Here is a 19,210-nt window from a genome sequence, read left to right as displayed (position 1 = left end):
CAGTATTTAAATTATCGTTCTTTGAAAAACTTCTGAGACATTCCTTCGGTTCAGAAGGTCACGTCATAATAAATCGTGAGTTCATGTAGCCTTGAAGTGTTTGTATGTATCTTAGAAGTTCACCTTTGACATCGCTTGGAATTATATTGATCACATAAACGGGGGCCTGACCATTCTCCTCATTGAAAAATAATGACCTATTCTATAGGGGGACTTGAAAATACCCCCGTCAATTCTTATCTTCTCAAATGAACTCACTATCTCAATCTTCAATTAACATGAAGAAAGATGCGTTGTTTTTGTTATTTTCTCGTTCGGAAAATCAGGGGTTTTTCTGATGTAGTTGTACTTTATAATAGCTGATGCAACGAGAAATTAACTTCAGTGCAATCTCAATGGTGCACGACAAATTCTTCAAATACTTTTTTAAATGTGACGGTTTCCAGTAAAAAAAACCCATTCTAGTAAAGTGTACTTACCTTTGATGTACAACAACAACGTTTAAAAAAAAATAAAGTGAGTTACTTTTTTGTTTCAGATTTTTTAGGCCAATGCAGATTAAAACCTTGAGATTTCAAATTTTGTGAAACAAGCTTGTTTGAACATGATTTATTATTGACAAGATATCTATTTCTATCGTTTTGTGTCGATTATTTTCTTCGAACCGATCGAATGGTGAAAAAAATTGAGGCTAGACCACCAAAACAGAGTTGTACAGCAATAAAACTAACAGCAATGATAATACCATCTAGATGTCACTATTATTGAATCTTAGGCAACTTTCAGTGAAAAGTATTCTGCTTCATCATTTACTGCATAGAAACTGTTATAATTTTCCCTATTTTCGTTGATTTTATAATGTTCCTGCGTAAATATTTCTAAATGAGTCAATATAATTTTAAGAAACGGTTCAGTTAGAACTTGTACATTTCGAAATTGTTAAAATAATGTATACGCTAAAAAGTAAGCAAAGTTGCAAATTCTCCATAGACGGAAAACTGCTATGGACGAAACCAACATTTTTCTCGACAACGTTTAATAAATTCATACTTATTTGTTTTTGCTGTCGCACACAGGTGGTCATTTGTTTTGACTTGTTGGCCCATTGTTGACGGTAAAATTCAGATTAATCCGGTTTTATCAATAATATACACTTGAAGTTACCTGTCTAAGTTAGACCATGAGTTATTTCCGTTTCAGATATTCATTTATAAACAAAACGACTGAGTCGGTCGGATTTTATTCACTACGATGGAAGATGTAATTAAGTGGAAGAGTTTACTTACAAAACCGAAACTGCTGATAAATATTTCAGTGATGATAATTCTGTTCAATTCTGTAGCGGCTGCGAGGTCTCAGAAAAACCTAGAGAAAGGTAAGTGAATGTTGATTAATTGCCACCCATATGGGTAGGAATTTCACCGACTACTAAACTTGGGAAATTCCATGTTTTGTTTTCTACATTTTCTACATTTTCCATACAGAAAAATACTATTTCGCAATGCGCATTTCGTTAGCTAAGTTAGCATAATGAGTATGCTACAGACAAAGACGAATGTCTACATTGTGATATACATACATGAATGCATATAATGAATCTCGTCAATACAGTAGTTCGCCATTTCCCAGTCACAAAGAAAGTGAAAAACTAAGAAAGGGTATCTTCTTTCCAAAAAATATTTTCCATGGTAAAAAATATTTTTGATTCGTTAAATTAATAGCAAGAATTCATTTTCTATACACATTTCGAATAAATCTGTGATTAGTGGTTCAATATTAGTTCCTATAAGTTATCAGAAGTATTCAATTTTGTTTTAGATATGTGCAGTGAAGAAAATTTCGAGAAAAACTTTTTCTCTTGGGCAGATTATCTAATCCTTGGAGCGATGCTTGTGATTTCCTGCGGTATAGGAGTTTTCTATGGAGTTTTCAATACGCACGAAAATAGCGAAGACTTTTTATTGGGTGGCAGCACAATGGGAACTTTTCCAATGGCTACTTCGTTAGCAGCAAGGTAAATTATATAAGTTCCATGTATTTGATGGAAACTGTCGTTTTTCAACTCCCAATACTATTTTGGAACAATTTTATGTATGGGGGAATACAAAGTGGTTGGAATTCCAAAAATTCAGAAGTAATAATAGACGACTGTGGAGGCTTGCACAACTAGAAAGCTCCAAGGCTCTAGATAATAATGATAGTAACCCAAGACTCTTTGCAATGTAAATTCTATCACCTAGATCGATTAGGTACTTCAACATATCATTTAACATTTACTGTAATGCCTTCGCTACCTGATCAAATAGTAAGGGTGCTTGAACTACCGATACTCTGGACCCTGGATGACTCGCTTCACCACAATGTCTAGTCAAACTAGAGTCTCAACTGAACAGGTCACCCTTAGAAGAGGTGTGATCCTTCAGCCACCTCATTTCCGCTTCTCACTATTCTACATCCGTTGCACTGAGAAATGGTTATTGATACAGGTGATGTATCCCGGAGACCGAAGGCAAAAGCTCACCAATTGAGTGCCTCAGTGATAGGATAATTTTGAACTCCTGCTCAAAATTGAGAGATTTTCATCTGTTCTTGAGAATGGTGGAAGAGTGAATTTGGTGAATAGAAAAATGAGCAGTAGTTCATCTCAAGAGAGAGTGATGTTGGAAACATGAGGAAGATGTGTAGCTTATAGATGGAAACACCTTAAATTTACTTTCAGGTAAAAGCTGCTCCTTTGAAAATGTTTATCGTTGAGATCTTACTCTACTATTTTGCAGTAGAGAAGTGGACTTGGAGTGAAAACTTGAAAAATAATGCACCTTTATACGAGCAAGCATTCTAATCATGAACTCTTGCGTTAGAAGTTGAAAATAATAAAATAAGTTTAATTGTTCAGTACCTAAATTATCATTTTTCCACTCTTGAAGTTGGTGTTTCAAATAATGACATCTGGCGTGTTTTTTGGATACATATTCATCTATTCCTCTTTTTTGGTTTTGTAACCTTGACTTCTGTAATCTGGAGTTTTTCGTCTTTGTGAATGGAACTTGCAATTTCCTTTCCTTTGTCTGTTACAACTTCTTTGGGAAATAGTTCAGATGGTTTGCTAGGTAGGTACCCTTCTTTCTATTTGCCACTGAAATGCTCGTGCAAATCAAAAATTGATAGTAATTGGAAACTTGCAATAAGTGCTTTCTGATATATCGATAACTATATTATTTATTATGTCTGTGCAAGCATTCTTGAAAAGGATGCAAAAATTTTGTTCGGGAGAAAAATGTAGGAGTTACTGACCCGTCAAAATTGTTTTTATCTTTATTGTAGGGGCCCCTCTCGTGTGGAGAACCCTGGGCAGTATCCTCGCTTGCCCCCCCCCCCTAAATCAGGCACTGCATCCACCTTTGCTTCCGTTTGTTTTTCAATTCTCAATACATTATTCACAATTCTTCTGATTTGTCCGCTGAGAACCCTGTTTGTCTCTTTACTGTTCAAACAATACAACAAATAACTCAAGTTCACCGCACAGAATAATTTCCCCAGTCAATGTACTAACACCAATTTTACTACACGAGTTCCTCGATGGCAATGATCTCTCGCCCCACTCCGCCTTCTGGTCTAGCGCATCAAGTATCAAGAGGCATTGATGAGCAAGAAATCTAGTAACATGCAGTGTGGTAACGAAGTTATTCGTGTCAGGTTTTTTCGCAAAATCTGTTTCACATGTTTTCAACATTCGAAATATTTTTTTTAATATTCACCATTGTTTCTTTTTCAGTTTTGTCACTGCTGTGGAGCTTCTCGGTAACCCCGCAGAAATGTACTCTCACGGATCCCAATTCTGGATGATCTGCGTAGCTTTCATACTGGTAGTACCTCTCACCTCAAAACTGTACCTGCCGGTCTACATGAATCTGAGACTTACCAGCTCTTACGAATACTTGTCTCTGAGATTCAGCTCCAAGACTAGATATTTGGCCAGCGTGTTGTATGTCTTTCAGATGGTGCTTTACACCAGTGTGGCTGTTTACGCTCCAGCATTGGCTCTAAGCAAAGGTATAGTGCGTGTGTCTTTGAAATTGAAATATTATTAAAACTACAATCAATGACTCAATAACAACACTACAATAATTTAAACAAACAACCTATCAAACTGTAGGTGAAAGGGTAAAAAAAAGGTCTCTTCTAATGTTTACTCGATTTTTCAGTGACTGGAATTAACGTATATTTGGCAGTTACAATCGTCTATGCTGTATGTATATTCTATGCATCCCAAGTAAGTACCAGGGTTATCAAAACTCCCAAAATACCTTTTACAAATACTCATATATCGCACTCTAAGGATATACTTAGCAAACATATAAATTCTTTTATCTGGCACTTTTCTGTCTTTTAAAATGTATTTTAGAAAAATTTAATGAATCAAAAATAACGTAATTGAAATCTATGGCTGACAAATGGTTTTGAAATCTCTGCCGATATAATTAAACACTTTATTGTGAAATTTTCACTAAACAGATTTACAAAAACTTTAGGCTTCAGGTTTCTTCAGGCACCTGAAGAAGCTTTTGTATAGCGAAACACGTAATGTACAAGTACATTACATTAGTAAATTTACAGACCCTACAGAAATTCCCTTTATTGATATATACAGGGTGGGTCAGTAATAACGAAGAATGGCCAATTTCTTATGAATGGCATCTGGGTAAAAATAATTAGCTCAAACCCGTCGATTTTTATTCTGAATGGAAACTTTTTGTTTATCATCTCGTGACTTTCACCCCCCTACGAAGTGAAATCCCATCCTGGAATTCCTTCCTGGAATTTGATGCGGAGGTTATCCAAAATAGGCGTTTTAAAATCAAACCTGAAAAAAGTTAACTTTCATTTTGTTTTTAATTCACCAAAGGAGGAATAATGGAATTCGAAATTTGCCCAATATCTTACTTATTGAACTATTACTTCTCAATATGGTGTAATGTTGCCGGAGTTATCAATGATAGCCCGTTGATATAATTCGTCCAGAGATGCTGGTTGGATTTTACAGATGGCCGTCTTAGAATGACCCCAGAAAATAATTATAACGGATTAAAATCTGGTGACCTTGTGGGCCACTCCACTGATCCTCTTTGACCTCGTCATTGTAACGATCATTGTGGTCAAGAATGTATGTTTATTTCTCCGTGAAAGTTACTGCAAATTTCAATAGGGTGCTTCATTAAATTGTAAACAATAGATTGTTTGCTATGGGTCCTTTGCCAGTGTTCATAGTTCTTATGCCACACTTTGCTTTTGTCGGACTTTCGAAAATGTAACGATCTCAACAGTTTCAGACAGTTTTCAATCGCCCAGACTGAAAAGTTGCCGCTGTGTGACTAGCTTTTGTGTGATTGAAAAGTTAAAATACCAGAAACGCAACATTCTTTTATTTTATCTTATTTATTCAACCAAATTGGCGTCTTCAGAAGATGTGGTAGACTAATTCTTATTCTGAACATGGCTTAAATTCATTTCCATGGTCGTTGAAACGGTTTTAGTAACTCGCCTATTCTGACCAATATATCTTTGTCAAAGTCCTCTCCGCTTATTTCATATATCGCCAAGCTTCAGTTTTGGAAGCTACTTTCATGATCAGTCTTTGAAAATACCTTCTAATCCGTTAGCGTGCCAAACAAATACTTAACAACGCAGTGTCTTCAAACTTGAAACAAATGCTTTATACACTGTGCACTTTCTGATGCAGTGCTATTTTTCAAACAACTACCGCCATCTCTAAGTCAGGCCGGGTACTTATGGAACCGTTCTCAGAGACCAGGTTAGGAGTTAGGATTTAGACTACTTCATCTCTTCAAGACGCCAACTTGGTTGATGAAAGGCGCGTCGAGAAGAGTGTTGCAGTTCTGATATTTAGGAGCAGTGTTTGTGAAGAAGTTGCACAGAATGTGGCTTTCCCAAATAATCATTTCCGTCATATACCACATATTTCACTTTCAATTCTCGAACTCATCATGTATTAATTGATCCAGGTCAAAATTCTCATTTCAGGGAGGAATGAAAGCAATAATCATAACAGATACATTCCAAACGGTCATTCTGGTGGGGTCCCTAGTTCTCATTTTAGTTCTAGCAAATGAATTAGTAGGAGGAACAGAATTTGTTTGGTCCCACAATTATAAAACCAACCGGCTAGAAATTTTCAAGTAAGTCTGAAGTTTTTTAAAAATATAATTGTCGTTTTCAACCAACTGTTTCTAGTTTTGATCCGAATGTGACCGTGAGGCACAGTTTTTGGTCAGTGGTCGTAGGAGGAACCTTCTATTGGCTCACCATGTTCTGTTCAAATCAGGCGACGATCCAAAAATATCTTTCTGTAGAACACATTAGTCAAGTAAGGAGGTAAAGTTATGAACACAAAATCGGTTGCAAATATTATTGAAACCGTTTTTTTTAAGTGCGATTTGGATTTCCTCCTTTGGGCTCATTATGATTTACTCCATCAATTTCTACACAGGAATGATACTGGTGGCTCATTTCAAGGACTGCGATCCTTTGCAAATTGGGGAAATCACAGCTGCTGACGAAATCCTTCCCTACTATGTCATCAACATACTGGGTCGCTTGAAAGGAGTAACAGGGTTTTTCGTTGCAGGAATTTTTGCAGCAAGTTTGGGGTAAGTCAACAATTAGAATAAAAGGACGATATTCATTTTGAAGTAGTTCTTTTTATTCCAAAGCCTGGAAGTCGTCATTATTCATTATTCAATTTTTAACGGTCTGATGCAGACAGTTACAAATTGTTTAAAAACATTTAATAATTCTAAAATACAAATCAGGACACTATAAAACAACAACAAAAATTAATTGTCGCTCCGGGCGACTTCATTAATTCCAGTGGCGCATTTGCTTTTTGAGCTGCAGGAAACCCAGAAAAACCTGCAGCACCACACCATCTGAAGATCTTGATCTGCCAATATCCTCTCACTCATAAAATGAAATGTGGGGTGTCTCCAGAGGCTCCACTAAATTCACTGCATCGCCAGAACACTTCGTGACACGACTATCGTCAAACGTAAACCAGTCCGTTTCGTCTTTGACTAAGGCGTGATAATGACCAAATTCAACGCCAGAACCACAGTGAACAATGACTGCATGAAGATTATGATAGTGGTCTGCTAGATTGAGGTGTTCATCTATATGTCGAACTTTCGTAAGAGTTTGGTGCATCCGTCATAGATTGACTGGTGCCTCAGCTATACTTGTTTTCTTATAACAGTCAGTTAGTTTGGCGATTGTTTGACAATACAGTCGATCATCACTAGTTAACTGTTCCATTCATTTTCAGATGATGTAACAATAAGCTCTGCACGGACTGGTTATTAGTCATATTAGGAAACGCTAGTTGAAGTTCCAGAAATTCACATACGTTTTTGCTACCTCTTGAACATTTACTACAAAGTAAACAAGTGAGGATTTTTCCAGCAAAAGATTTACAAACACAATTCCAGATCATTTCCAGTACCTATGAGTACAAATTCAACGTGGGTTGTTCTACATCATAGCTCATGATAGAAATCGAACTTCAGAAAGTGAGATCCCGTAAGATTAGACTTTGAGGGTTGCCATTATTTATGCTGGTCAACGGAAACAAGCATAAAGTTTGCTTGAGAAAGCTCTTGTATGGCGAAACACGTGTCGCGGTTTTTGTTAAACTCTTTATAGTGAAAACCACACAATAAATTGTATTAATTAGTTTTTAATAAGGATTTTCATCGAGTATCGGCCAATTATATTCAAATGTATTGTATCTTTATTAGGTCGAAATTTTTCAGACCACATAACACATTTTGGTAATATCTGCATCATTTCAGAACTGTTGCGTCAGCTTTGAATAGTTTGGCAGCAGTAACAATGGAAGACTTTATGGAATCTGCTTTTGGAATCAGAATTCCTAAAAGCAGGGGTGCAATAGTTGCTAAAGTATTAACAATTGCTTATGGAGCTGGTAGCTTTGGATTGGTATGTATGATTTCTTGTGAATAATTTCTATTACAACTTATATTTCTGTGAAATGTCACATGGTGTAAGGTGTGGTGACCTAGGTAGCCACATAACTCCCTCATATACCTCAGTTTTTTCGGTATATAACCTTCCACAAACTTTCAGATTGCGGAAGGTTATATATAAAACAGAAAGAAATATTGAGGCCTTCACAAAAACATGTTTCTTTAAAGAATTTGTTTAATACAGATTATGTAAACGACAGAACAATTTCATCGTCTACTTCCAGGTGTTTTTGGTAGCTAATAGTGGAAGTGTGATGCAAGTGGCGATTAGTTTCAATGGAATGGTTGGAGGAGTTACATTAGGTCTTTTTTCGCTTGGGATGTTCGTTCCATGGGCAAATTCCAAGGTAACTATCACTAGCTAAGCGAAATACCACAATTAATTTTGCTTTTCATAGGGTGAAGAAAAAGTGGAGATACTGTCAAATAATATAGCACCTGTACAATTCTCATACTGTTTCAATTTTCACAATTACAATTTTTTTCCTTTGAACTAAAAAGGTATTTGTTCATAGTTATACTAATCAAGTTTGGACGATATAGCTCCTATCATAGTATTGATACGAGAAATCGTAATAACTTTTAGGTTAAACCCTATAAATACAACCTAACTGCCAAGTCCCCTTTTTATTTGTCTTAGAGAGATTGATAGAATCCATGTTTTCAAACGCAATTTGAAAGTGTTTTGACTGAATCACAGTTTCTGTACTGTACAAGAATGTCTTAATGTGACTGTATGCTTCTTCTTCTTTTTGTATTCACGTACCTGACTATAAAAAATAAATGGTATTATTATTATTACTGATATCTGTGGCAAATGGATAAAATTTCACTTATATAGAAATCTATCAACATTGTTTCTTAGAATTTTGGATAATCAACAAAATCCACTGTTGTACTATCAAGTTGACAGCTCTATAAAATAAGGAAATCAATAGTCTTATCTATCTCTATATCATGGATAAATACTAATATCAAATAAATGTCCGTTTTTTTAGGGAGCGATGTGTGGAAGTGTGATAGCTGCAGGTCTTATCACCTTGATGTGTGTGGGCCAACAAATTGCTATAGCAAGTGGTAATCTTGAAGAGCCTGTGAAAACTACCAGCTCTGAGAACTGTGCCGGTATGAATCTAACTGTGGTGGTAGAAAAAAGGGCGGTACACAATACGTAAGTCAATATTTAATTTCTTCAATAAGTATAGTTTGGATTTTTGGGGAAGAAAAATTCTGGCTTTCTTCTTATTCTAGTAGAGAGCTGAAACCTTTCTTTTCCTGGAGTATTAAAGTATTTTGAATCACGGTGTCAGTTTAATATTGGAATTTTTTCATATCCATTTTTTCAACGTAACAGTGGACATTCTCATTTTCTATTCAATATCTAGATTAAATATACCGAGTAGTTTTAGTAGAAACAGTTTATATTGAAGAATGTCGATATTGTATGAACTCCCTGGCAATTACAATCAATATTGTTGAAATGTTCAACTTCATAAAAGCCATTTTTGGTCTTGTGTTATGAAATTTAAGAAATCTATGACCAACAAAATTAAATACACACAAATAAACAAAATTTTCATTAGCATGTAATGTAGAACGTAAGACCATCAAAGAGATGAACAAACTTTAATCCGAATAACGCAGCTCCCGTTAGGTACAAGAGGGAAAAAGTGATATCTTTCGAAAAAATGTCAATTCCATTCAGATATTTATTTCAAATCAGTGTTTTATGAATTTGATAGTATTCGAAATGGGGCCATTTGAATGTTGAAAGTAATATTTTCCAATAAACACGATAAAGTAAAAGGTCCTATAGACCTTTTGTTCCTCATTATAGATACAAACGACTGCATAATAAAATAATCATTTGCAGGCATGTTTTCGTTCTGTACCGAGTTTCCTACATCTGGTACTCTGCCATCGGTTGCTTGACCACAATCGCATTGGGAGTGATCATTTCATTCGCTACGGGCGCTACAAAAATGGAAGATCTTGATGACGAACTCTTATCACCCCCAATAAGAAACCTTCTCTACTCCCTACCGAGCAGAATGAGGAAGTTCATGAATATTCCTTCTAAACCGAGTTATAGCGATGAACGTCCGGAGAAAGGAAAAGTATTCATCGACTTGGATTCCAGATCTTTGCAAGATTATGTGTCACAGACGAGCGACTTGGGAAAAAAATTCAGGAGGACATCATCAGAGTTGAGCTGATTTAAAATTCATTACCCATCACTTAGGCTTAGGTATTTATTTCTTATTTGAGTTAACTGTAAAAATAAAATGAGTAAAAAAAATGTTGAACGGTTTTATTGCCAAAAAAAATAATGCACTAAAAGCTGAAAAAATTATTCGAAAGGTAGTAGACATCACACCGATCACCTCAGCAATCTAAGGTATTGATCAGCAGCCGTCACATCACTCTCCTCAGCAATCTACGGTATTGATCAATACCGTATACGTAGACCAATAAGTCTCCTCAGCAATATCGGGTATTGATCAATACCGTAGACGTAGACCAATAACACTCTGGTCAGCAACATACGGTATTGATCAATACCGTAGACCAATAACACTCTCCTCAGCAATCTACGGTATTGATCAATACCGCATCTGGTTTCTGCACCGATTACAATATTCCGATGATTCGTGAAGATAAATATCCATCCTACCAAACAGTGAAGCAATTTAGTTTTTACAAAGTTTTCCGGCAAATACCAAATGAAAACCAAAAACTCAAATAAAAAAAACTATTTATATAAAACAAGAAGAATTTTATTCATTTTGTATTAAAAAGTATATCACATAAATGAATGTTTCAACAGGGCATGGAAAGACCATCATTCACCTCAATAATAATACTAGTCTTATTCCATAGAACGTCGTTACTCACTAGGACAGAGAAATATCCTTCATATTTCACCCGCCTTCATTTGAAATTCCTCACTAACATCAACGCTTTTTGATTTCTGATGAATAAAACAGAAAAAAGACACATCTTCATTAATGCATAAATTTGAAAAAAACCAGAAAACTCTTGATTCTGAAGTAGAAATATTATAGAATAATTTCAGATGTAGCACCCTCCGAAAACTCTTTGGTAATTTGAAAAAGGACATACCTATACTTTTACTCGGTACATCAAAGACAGATAATTATACATAGCTATAGTGATAGATATAAGAAAACGTCAATTGATGACGTATCCCTATCCTTTGACAGTTTTTTGTTGTTTATCGTGAAGTTTCCACAATTTGAAGACGTCTATACCACACAAATAGCTATTTTCATAACTACAAAATGTCAACACTTCACATTTTACAGTAAATAAATGATATATAGTAAAATATAATTTTATATAATTTTAACCTCAAGTTGAGAATGACTAATATTCCGCATATCAGAATATTTAAATTGACAGATATCGAAGATCGAATGTAGAATATGAAATATAATGTACTCATAGAATAATTATTAGAGTATATTGGTAGATTTTATGAAATTAAACTATAATCGTAACATGGGATTACTTTTTAGTGGATTTCAAAAATAAAAGCAACTCTCCATCTGTAGATCAGTATTTTTTTCAGATCAATACCCAAATCGTTTCATTTTCATTACTTTTTCGACTTATTTAAGATATACAAATTGATGACGCATATGTAAAGATCGATTTATCATACTCTGTAACTACATTAAGAGACCCAAGTTGCAACTTGTGCGTTTTAACAACGAAAATACTGTTGACAACATTGAATGGTGTTCCCCCATCACCCAAACGAGAATCTAATCAATCCAATCACCATCAGAATTCATCGTGAAAGCTCCTCGCAGTGTCCACCATTTTCGATTTCAGGAACAAGTCAGGATGCGCGAGGATTTCGTCTAGCGACAGCATGTTGTCGTGGTCATTGTCCGCTAGCGCAAGCAGAGCTTCTGCTTCGTGCTCGCTATGCCTGGGGCTCTGAGGAGCCACGTAGTGGAGCAGTTCCCTCCTGTCCGCTTTCCCGTCGCCGTTCAAGTCGATGGATTTCCGAAATTCTGCCCGACGCTCGTTTTCGTCTTGTCGCACTATCAACGTTTCGTCGCCGTTTCCTTGAAAGAAAAATACAAGATATAGGCTTTTACGTCCGGAGTCACCATTGAAAAGAACAAAATCCAGGATAGGAGGCCGTGGTTGAACGGAATTATTCGATCACAGCCGTTATCTGTGTCTTGTCTTTCTATATCTGCTTGTCTGCGCTTGTCTGTCTCTCTGCCTCTTTGTGTCTGTGTTTATGTCTGTTTTCGTTAGTCTGTGTTCATCTAGTCGTCAACTATTTGTGTCTGTTCAAATGGATCCGTCTGTCTTTCTCTGTATGCATCTATTCGCGTCCATTTTTCCATATACATGTTTGTATCTTACTGTTTACGCCTGTTTGTGTTCTTTTACATAACATAACGTCGGTCTCTATGAACTGATTCTATTTGCCTGCCTACCTGCTACTGGTGTTCGACTGTCTGTATATCTGTGTCCGGCCATCTAATAACATATTCCAATAGTAAAACTAATGCACATTCATCGCATTTCTGTCATTCATTAACGAATTAACAAATGAAGAACGGAAATACTCAAACTGTGTCCTACTTTTATTAATAGAAACGCTGATGTCTTTGAGCCTGTATATGTATGTTCGTTCATCTGTCTGGACCCTTTTCTCTGTGTCATATCTTTCCAATTTCATCTCTGGATGTATCTGTCTTTGTATATAACTTTGCATGTACCCATCTGTTCCTTTTCTATACGTCCGCACCCATCTATGTCTATTTCAGTCTGTAACCATATCTGTCAATATGTGTTTGCCTGTGTCTGTTCACAGGTTTGCATCTGTTTGTCTGTCTCCGTCAGTTTGTGTCTCTCTATGCAAGCACAACTATCCTATTTTAATTTATTCATGCATTCCATAAAAAAATAAATATGTCAGTGAACTTACCTTCTGTTTGAAGGATTGCAAACTCGTCTTCCGTCAACATTTCATCTCCGTCCCTGTCAAATTTGTCGTATAACTCGTCCACGAGAGTCAACTGATTGGCAACACTGGATTCTGGATGGGTAAACGCCAGAAATTCATCCAGGGTAAGTGTATCGGGGTTGGATCTAGCAGCCTCCATCCACGACGCCTTATCTTTCATGATCCTTTCTGAAATATTCATAATTCAGAGTTACAATGACGTCGAAATAAAATAAGTATGTTGATTCTGTCCCCGAAATATACCCCACTACCTGCCTTTGATAGATCTCTGCAACCCTTTGTGCCTTTTCTCGTCATGGCTCTCTACATACTTTTTGCTAAAGCCACGCTTCTTCAAGAAATAGGTGTGGTACTCCTTCCAGGATATTACTCCGTTAGGAGGATCTACGTCGATCATCGTGAAGAGTTCGTGGTTGCCACCGACAGCTAAAGAGATGTGCTCCATTATTTTTCTTCTGATCCAAACAGACAGCTCCTTGGAATCGAGTTTTCTGTTCTTGTCTTTGTCTGCCCTGAAATTGAGTTTAGTTGCTGTCGGTTCTGTGCTGTCTCAAATGGAAATATTCAATACTTTTTCTACGAAGCAGATCTTTAATATTTTTCGAGTAAAAAAGTGACATTCATCTTGAAAAGAGGGTTCGAGAAAAACTATATCAGGCTTATCAGCTCCTATGAGCCTGAGAGTAGGGAATGAATAGTTCCAATGGATCTGGCAGTTCTTATTTCTTATAATGAATTCAATATTCCCCGGAGCGTAGGGCGAAGAACACCTGTGCCTCTGCAATACCGTGATAGTGCCGTAGATTGTAATGAAAAGCAATGATGTTGAAGAAGACCCCATGCATTGGCCTATCATTGTGTTGTATTATTATTATTATATGAACGATCAACGCTGCTGTGAAAGTGATCGATTAATGATCGATGTAGGCGCAGTTTTTCAACGAATATGAAATATTATAATTTGTTCGTAAATACTTGTAGAAATAACAGGATTTGAAAAACAAGAATATGTAAAATCTTGTTTCTGAGAGGGTAGACTTATTTCGTTAGGTTCCTATAAGCATATTTCTGTACACAATACTATGAATTTGAACTGCTTTTTTATATCGTATTCTTAAATGAATTATATTGTTAATAATGAGTGATTTTTTTGCTGGTATCTTTTTGGCAACACTGTTTTTGACAGATCACGCGTGAATCGTGCCTTGTGTCATTGTCAAACTTGTTCAGTTTGGTCTATAATTTAACCATGAATCGACTTACGAATGAACAACGCTTACAAATTATTGAATTTCATTATCAAAATTCATGCTCGGTGAAGAAAGTGCATCGTGAACTTCTTCCAATTCATAGGCAGTTTCGTCGGCTTACTGAGAGCTATTCGGAAGCTTGTGACTGAATTTCGAACCCAGTTTACATTATTGGACATTAAACCACCAACACGCATACGTAAAGTATGGACCGAAGAAAATATTGCGGCTGTATCCGCTAGTGTTCGTGATGACCGTGAAATGGTGATTCGCCGCCGCGCCGATCGCAGCAATTGGGCCTCTGTTACTCCACTACGTGGAAAATTTTGCGAAAGGATTTGGGTGTAAAACCTTATAAGATACAGCTGGTGCAAGAATTGAAGCCACACGACCTCCCACAACGTCTAACAGTTGGTAAATGGGCGCTAGCAAAGTTGGATCCACATTTTTATAGAAACATTGTGTTTAGCGACGAGGCTCATTTCTGGTTGAATGGATGCGTTAACAAGCAAAATTGCCGCATTCGGAGTGTAGACCAGCCACAAGCATTGCAAGAGCTACCGATGCATCCCAAAAAAGTCACTGTTTGGTGTGGATTTTGGGTCGGCACGCGAAACAATGGCCCAATTAAGAGCCGCCTTCGGTGAACAGTTTATCTCACGTTTGGGGCCCGTCAATTGGCCGCATAGATCGTTTGATTTAACGCTTTTGGATTAATTCTTGTGGGGTCATGTTAAGGCTCATGTCTACAGGGATAAATCAGCAACGACTGACGCTCTGGAAGCCAGTGTTGAAGCATTTATACGTGAAATACCGGTCGATATGTTAGAGAAAGTGTGCCAAAATTGGACCTTGCGCATGGGCCATCTAAAGCGGAGCCGCGGACAACATTTGCATAAAATCATCTTCAAATATTAAATTATATTGATCGTTCTATCGATATCAATAAAGATTCCATCAATTTTTTCAAATTTTTTGTGTTGTTTTGAAAGTCAAATCCTATACCTCTCAAAAAATCACCCGTTATTTCAAGTTATCAATTCATATTTTCTGTTTCATTAAGGATTAACTTAATCAAAATTGTTGAGATCCACAAAAATCTACCCAAAGAGATATTTCATATTTTTTTACTAGTTTCAAATATATTATAATTACCTTTTTCATTTAATTATATTTGTAAAAAACGCAAGATCTTTGATAAGACTTTCGTTAACACGTAAAATGTTCAGATTTCTCTCAAATTTAATGTTTCTCGAACTATATATTTATTTTATAAATGTTTGGTATTTTCACAGAGAAGGTAAAATTTTTTTCAAATTTTCTTCAATACTTCAGAATATATTCCTGAAGTTATTGAAAAAGGCAGATTTTTTCAACAGCTGTAAAAATGACAAATAATATTTTGCAGTTGATTAGAAGATATTTCAAAAATTTTAAGGAAAATAGCCTTTTTTTTATTATTCTCAAAAATAGTAGACTTCTTCAACTTCAAATGGTTGAAATCTCAATTTTCTTTCGAGATACAATATGTGAGACATGAAAGAACGAATAAAAACATAGTTTCTATCAGGGCCATAGCGAAAAGAAAAACCAGGGGGGGCAGGGAATCCAAATTTTCCCAACCCCACCAGCAAAATTTACCAACTTTCGAAGAAATAAAAGCCGAGGGATTAGTTACTAATATTATATATCGATTTTCTTAATTAGCTATCCAAAGATTGGCTGAATGCTTATGCCTGTTAGGGTATGCACAAACAAAAATAAATTTTGATGATTATAAAAATAATAATGGGAATTATTTCACTTTGGACCAAGGTTCTTGGTCTTCCACCATGTATAGGAATATTCAATACAAATGAAACTACACTTTATTGTGCTTATTGTTTTCTACTATTATTTTTTCTATCTTCACGGCCCGAAATTTCCCAACTTTTCCAAGTCGAAAAAACAGCAAAAAGTTGTCACTTCAAAATTTGTGGACTGTTCAAGACTGTTCTCTTACTTGGGAGAAGTTAAACTTTTTTGAAGATTTCAGACAACTCAGAATTGTCTTCAAGTTATGCATGTTGGGAAATCCCAACCTTCTCCTGGTTCTTTCCCTTTTCTTATTACCTCTCCTTTTCTTTTCTCTCATTTTAATTTTTTTAATTTTTATTCATTTTCTTATTTTTCATTTATTATTTTTTTCTATCTTCATGGCCCAAAATTTACCAACTTTTCCCAACTTTTTCCCAAATCGAAAAAGCAGGGGGGGAGGCTCCCCCCATCGCCCCCCATGGCGACGGCCCTGGTTTCTATATCTATATAAAAACTTCGTAAAAGTGAAAAAACTTACATCAAAAATTATGGAAAATGTTAAGGAAAGTGGCTGAAAAATTTAAAAATAACTCAATAGTCAAAGGGATTTCTTCACAAGCGGAACTGTCTTAGTTCTCACACCGTAACTTTTCCGAATCAAAAACTTCATCTCTCATCTATTTCAACTCACTTTTCGAAAACTTCCATCAAAATCCCCGTCTGATCCTTCCTAGAATTGTTCTCGTCATTCACGTTAACCAGATACTCGTTTTTGTCTTCATCGCCATCTTCAGTCCTCTTATCGGTATTGAAATTGCTGTTTCTTATTCTAATTTCAAACGAATCTTCAGGCGGATTCACTTTGAGTTCTTTGATTATTGTTATGTTATGCTTCAGCGGCACTGCCAGCATCCATATCGCGAAGAAAAAGATGAAGTAGCACAATATAGGGACCGTGTAAGACCAACGTAGACACTTGAGGTATTTTAATCTTGCAGTCACTTTCATTTTTACTTTGGAATGCGTGCCTTGTAGTGGGTCAAGTTGGTTTCCATTTCATTGTTTCACTGATTTACTTGTTTCTGAGTATCCCGCGTTTTGATCACTATTTCCTAGATCCACATGTTCAACTGTTAACGAATACACAATATGTTGCGTTTGAAACTTTCTCCCAGTCGATAAATTAAGGTGCGGTATGCGCCTATTCTAGTATTCGAAACGTAAACTATTCATTTTAAATTCGTGTAGAAACTCGAACTGGGGTAAGGTTTTTGTTGTTATCCCACAACAGAGTAATTCGAGAGTGTGAGAGATTTTGGTGGAAAATCAATAAAACTGCTCTAAAAGGTAAACGCGCAAGATATAGCTACAGGGTGATTCAATTACGATTGAAGTTTCATTTCGATTTCAATACCTGTACATTCAGACGAACAACAGTTTTTGATTGTGTTCAACTTACCAAGGTTGGAAAAATGATTGATGCAGAAGGGTGGGTCAACTAATATTCAACTACGTTTCCATACAGTGTTTACCCTTCGCCCTTAAATGTTGGCAACCTTGACATCAAACATTTAAATGTCAAACCCCTTGTGATATTTCAATTGACAGTTTTTGATAAGTAAAAGTTTGTCTCAAACAGTATATAACGGATATATCCACCAGAAATTATTCAAAAAAGAATTGGAACAGGCAAACGAATCAAACTGAATATTTGAATTGGCGAGTAACATCGAGACAATGCCCCAACCAATAAAAATGGGTAAATTCACTTTAATATTTTCTACCAGGATTAACCCTGTTGATCTTGCTGGACACTCAGTAGTTCCCCGAATAATTCGTCTCAAATAAAAATTATGTCGTTTTCACTATCAAGAGTACCTACTGTTGAAAAAGAACAGCCCATCAATAATTTGGGAACCCCCTATTGTAGCGCCCCACACATTGAGCTTTTCTGAACGTTTCGTCATCTAGTGCGAATTTTGAAACGCCCGGTAACGATACATAGATATGAGCAGAGAGTCGCAATTTTTAAATGTGTATAATAAACATAAAACCTCCCTAAGAGAATTCATTTTTGTTTGCGAATGACAAAACAAACATAAATATATTATACATATGAATACATAATCTAGATTTCATAATTTTCAAAATCATAAAACAATACAAGCTTTGTATATAAAGACTATCCTGAAAGTAGGATAATGTATGTGTATTTATTTTTTATTTACTATTTGACACAAAGTCGAGCGCCATCTAGTCATTGTCTATAGATTTAGTGACCGTCCGGATACGCCCCCTAGAAACTTAATGCAAAATTACAAAGTTGAAGCAGGCCTGGACTCCGATAATTCAATGAGAATTGTATTGAAGTGAAAACATGGAATCCCACACTTTTATTTTGAATCATAAATTATTAAGTTTTTAACATGTCGAGAAACAAATTGCTAGCGAATGTTCTTTATAATATCTCTATTATAGGGATATAACTGACAAAATGGAAGTTATGAAACCTGGGATATGATGAATAAAAAAACTGTACACTTATGATACACTGTTTGGAACCTTTGGTGAAGTAATGAATATTACTGGAGTTTTATCCAAACCTTACCTTTCAACACTTCGACACGTAAGTCAATCACCAAATGATAATTTCCAAGAGGAAGATTAAACTTCCTCTTGAAGATGAGTTTTTTTTTTGGCTTAATGCACCTCAACGGTAGCAAAAGCCATTATCATAGAGAGAGAGAGAGATGAGTTTTTTCTTCCTCTTTATACTATGGTACAACTAGTAAAGCAGATGAGTTAGTGATCCATAACACCAGATAGCGCTGTTCCGACCTGCCAAGATCACATCAGTGGTGCTAAGCTGAACCTGTCAAATGTCTTTGAAGAATGAGTATAAAAGTAAAGTCCATGACACCTCCTCCTAGATGGCGTCTTGGTGTGATTTGTGTTTCATACGTTAGTGAAAGTATTCATTAGCACAATTAAACAACTCAAAATGCACTAAATCCCAAAATTATGAACAATGTTTCACATTCAGCCATACCGTCTTCTGTGGCTGTACGGTCTAGCTGTCTACCATTTAA

General features: G+C 36.0%; 2 protein-coding genes across 2 annotated transcripts; one reads left to right on the top strand and one right to left on the bottom strand.

Annotated features, from left to right (window-relative positions):
• Positions 1-307: 307 nt before the first annotated feature.
• On the top strand, positions 308-10,372 carry LOC111502081 (sodium-coupled monocarboxylate transporter 2). The gene is made up of 12 exons (XM_074169234.1): positions 308-516; positions 1,201-1,375; positions 1,819-2,014; positions 3,776-4,053; positions 4,206-4,273; positions 6,043-6,197; positions 6,253-6,393; positions 6,450-6,668; positions 7,866-8,013; positions 8,285-8,407; positions 9,059-9,231; positions 9,934-10,372. The coding sequence occupies exons 2-12, from the start codon at positions 1,252-1,254 to the stop codon at positions 10,274-10,276; spliced, it is 1,968 nt and encodes a 655-aa protein (XP_074025335.1). The 5' UTR covers positions 308-516; positions 1,201-1,251; the 3' UTR covers positions 10,277-10,372.
• A 443-nt stretch (positions 10,373-10,815) lies between these two features.
• On the bottom strand, positions 10,816-17,444 carry myd (stromal cell derived factor mayday). The gene is made up of 4 exons (XM_074169236.1): positions 16,813-17,444; positions 13,326-13,586; positions 13,036-13,238; positions 10,816-12,157 (listed from the first exon to the last, which is right to left on the bottom strand). The coding sequence occupies exons 1-4, from the start codon at positions 17,127-17,129 to the stop codon at positions 11,868-11,870; spliced, it is 1,071 nt and encodes a 356-aa protein (XP_074025337.1). The 5' UTR covers positions 17,130-17,444; the 3' UTR covers positions 10,816-11,867.
• Between the last annotated feature and the right edge of the window lie 1,766 nt (positions 17,445-19,210).

Source organism: Leptinotarsa decemlineata, unplaced genomic scaffold, assembly GCF_025532065.1.
Source record: "Leptinotarsa decemlineata unplaced genomic scaffold, Ldec_3_MD MMD2_P_RNA_scaffold_5, whole genome shotgun sequence".
Classification (NCBI taxonomy): domain Eukaryota; kingdom Metazoa; phylum Arthropoda; class Insecta; order Coleoptera; family Chrysomelidae; genus Leptinotarsa; species Leptinotarsa decemlineata.
Note: the sequence above shows the minus strand (reverse complement) of the source record. Positions and strands in the feature narration are given on the sequence as shown.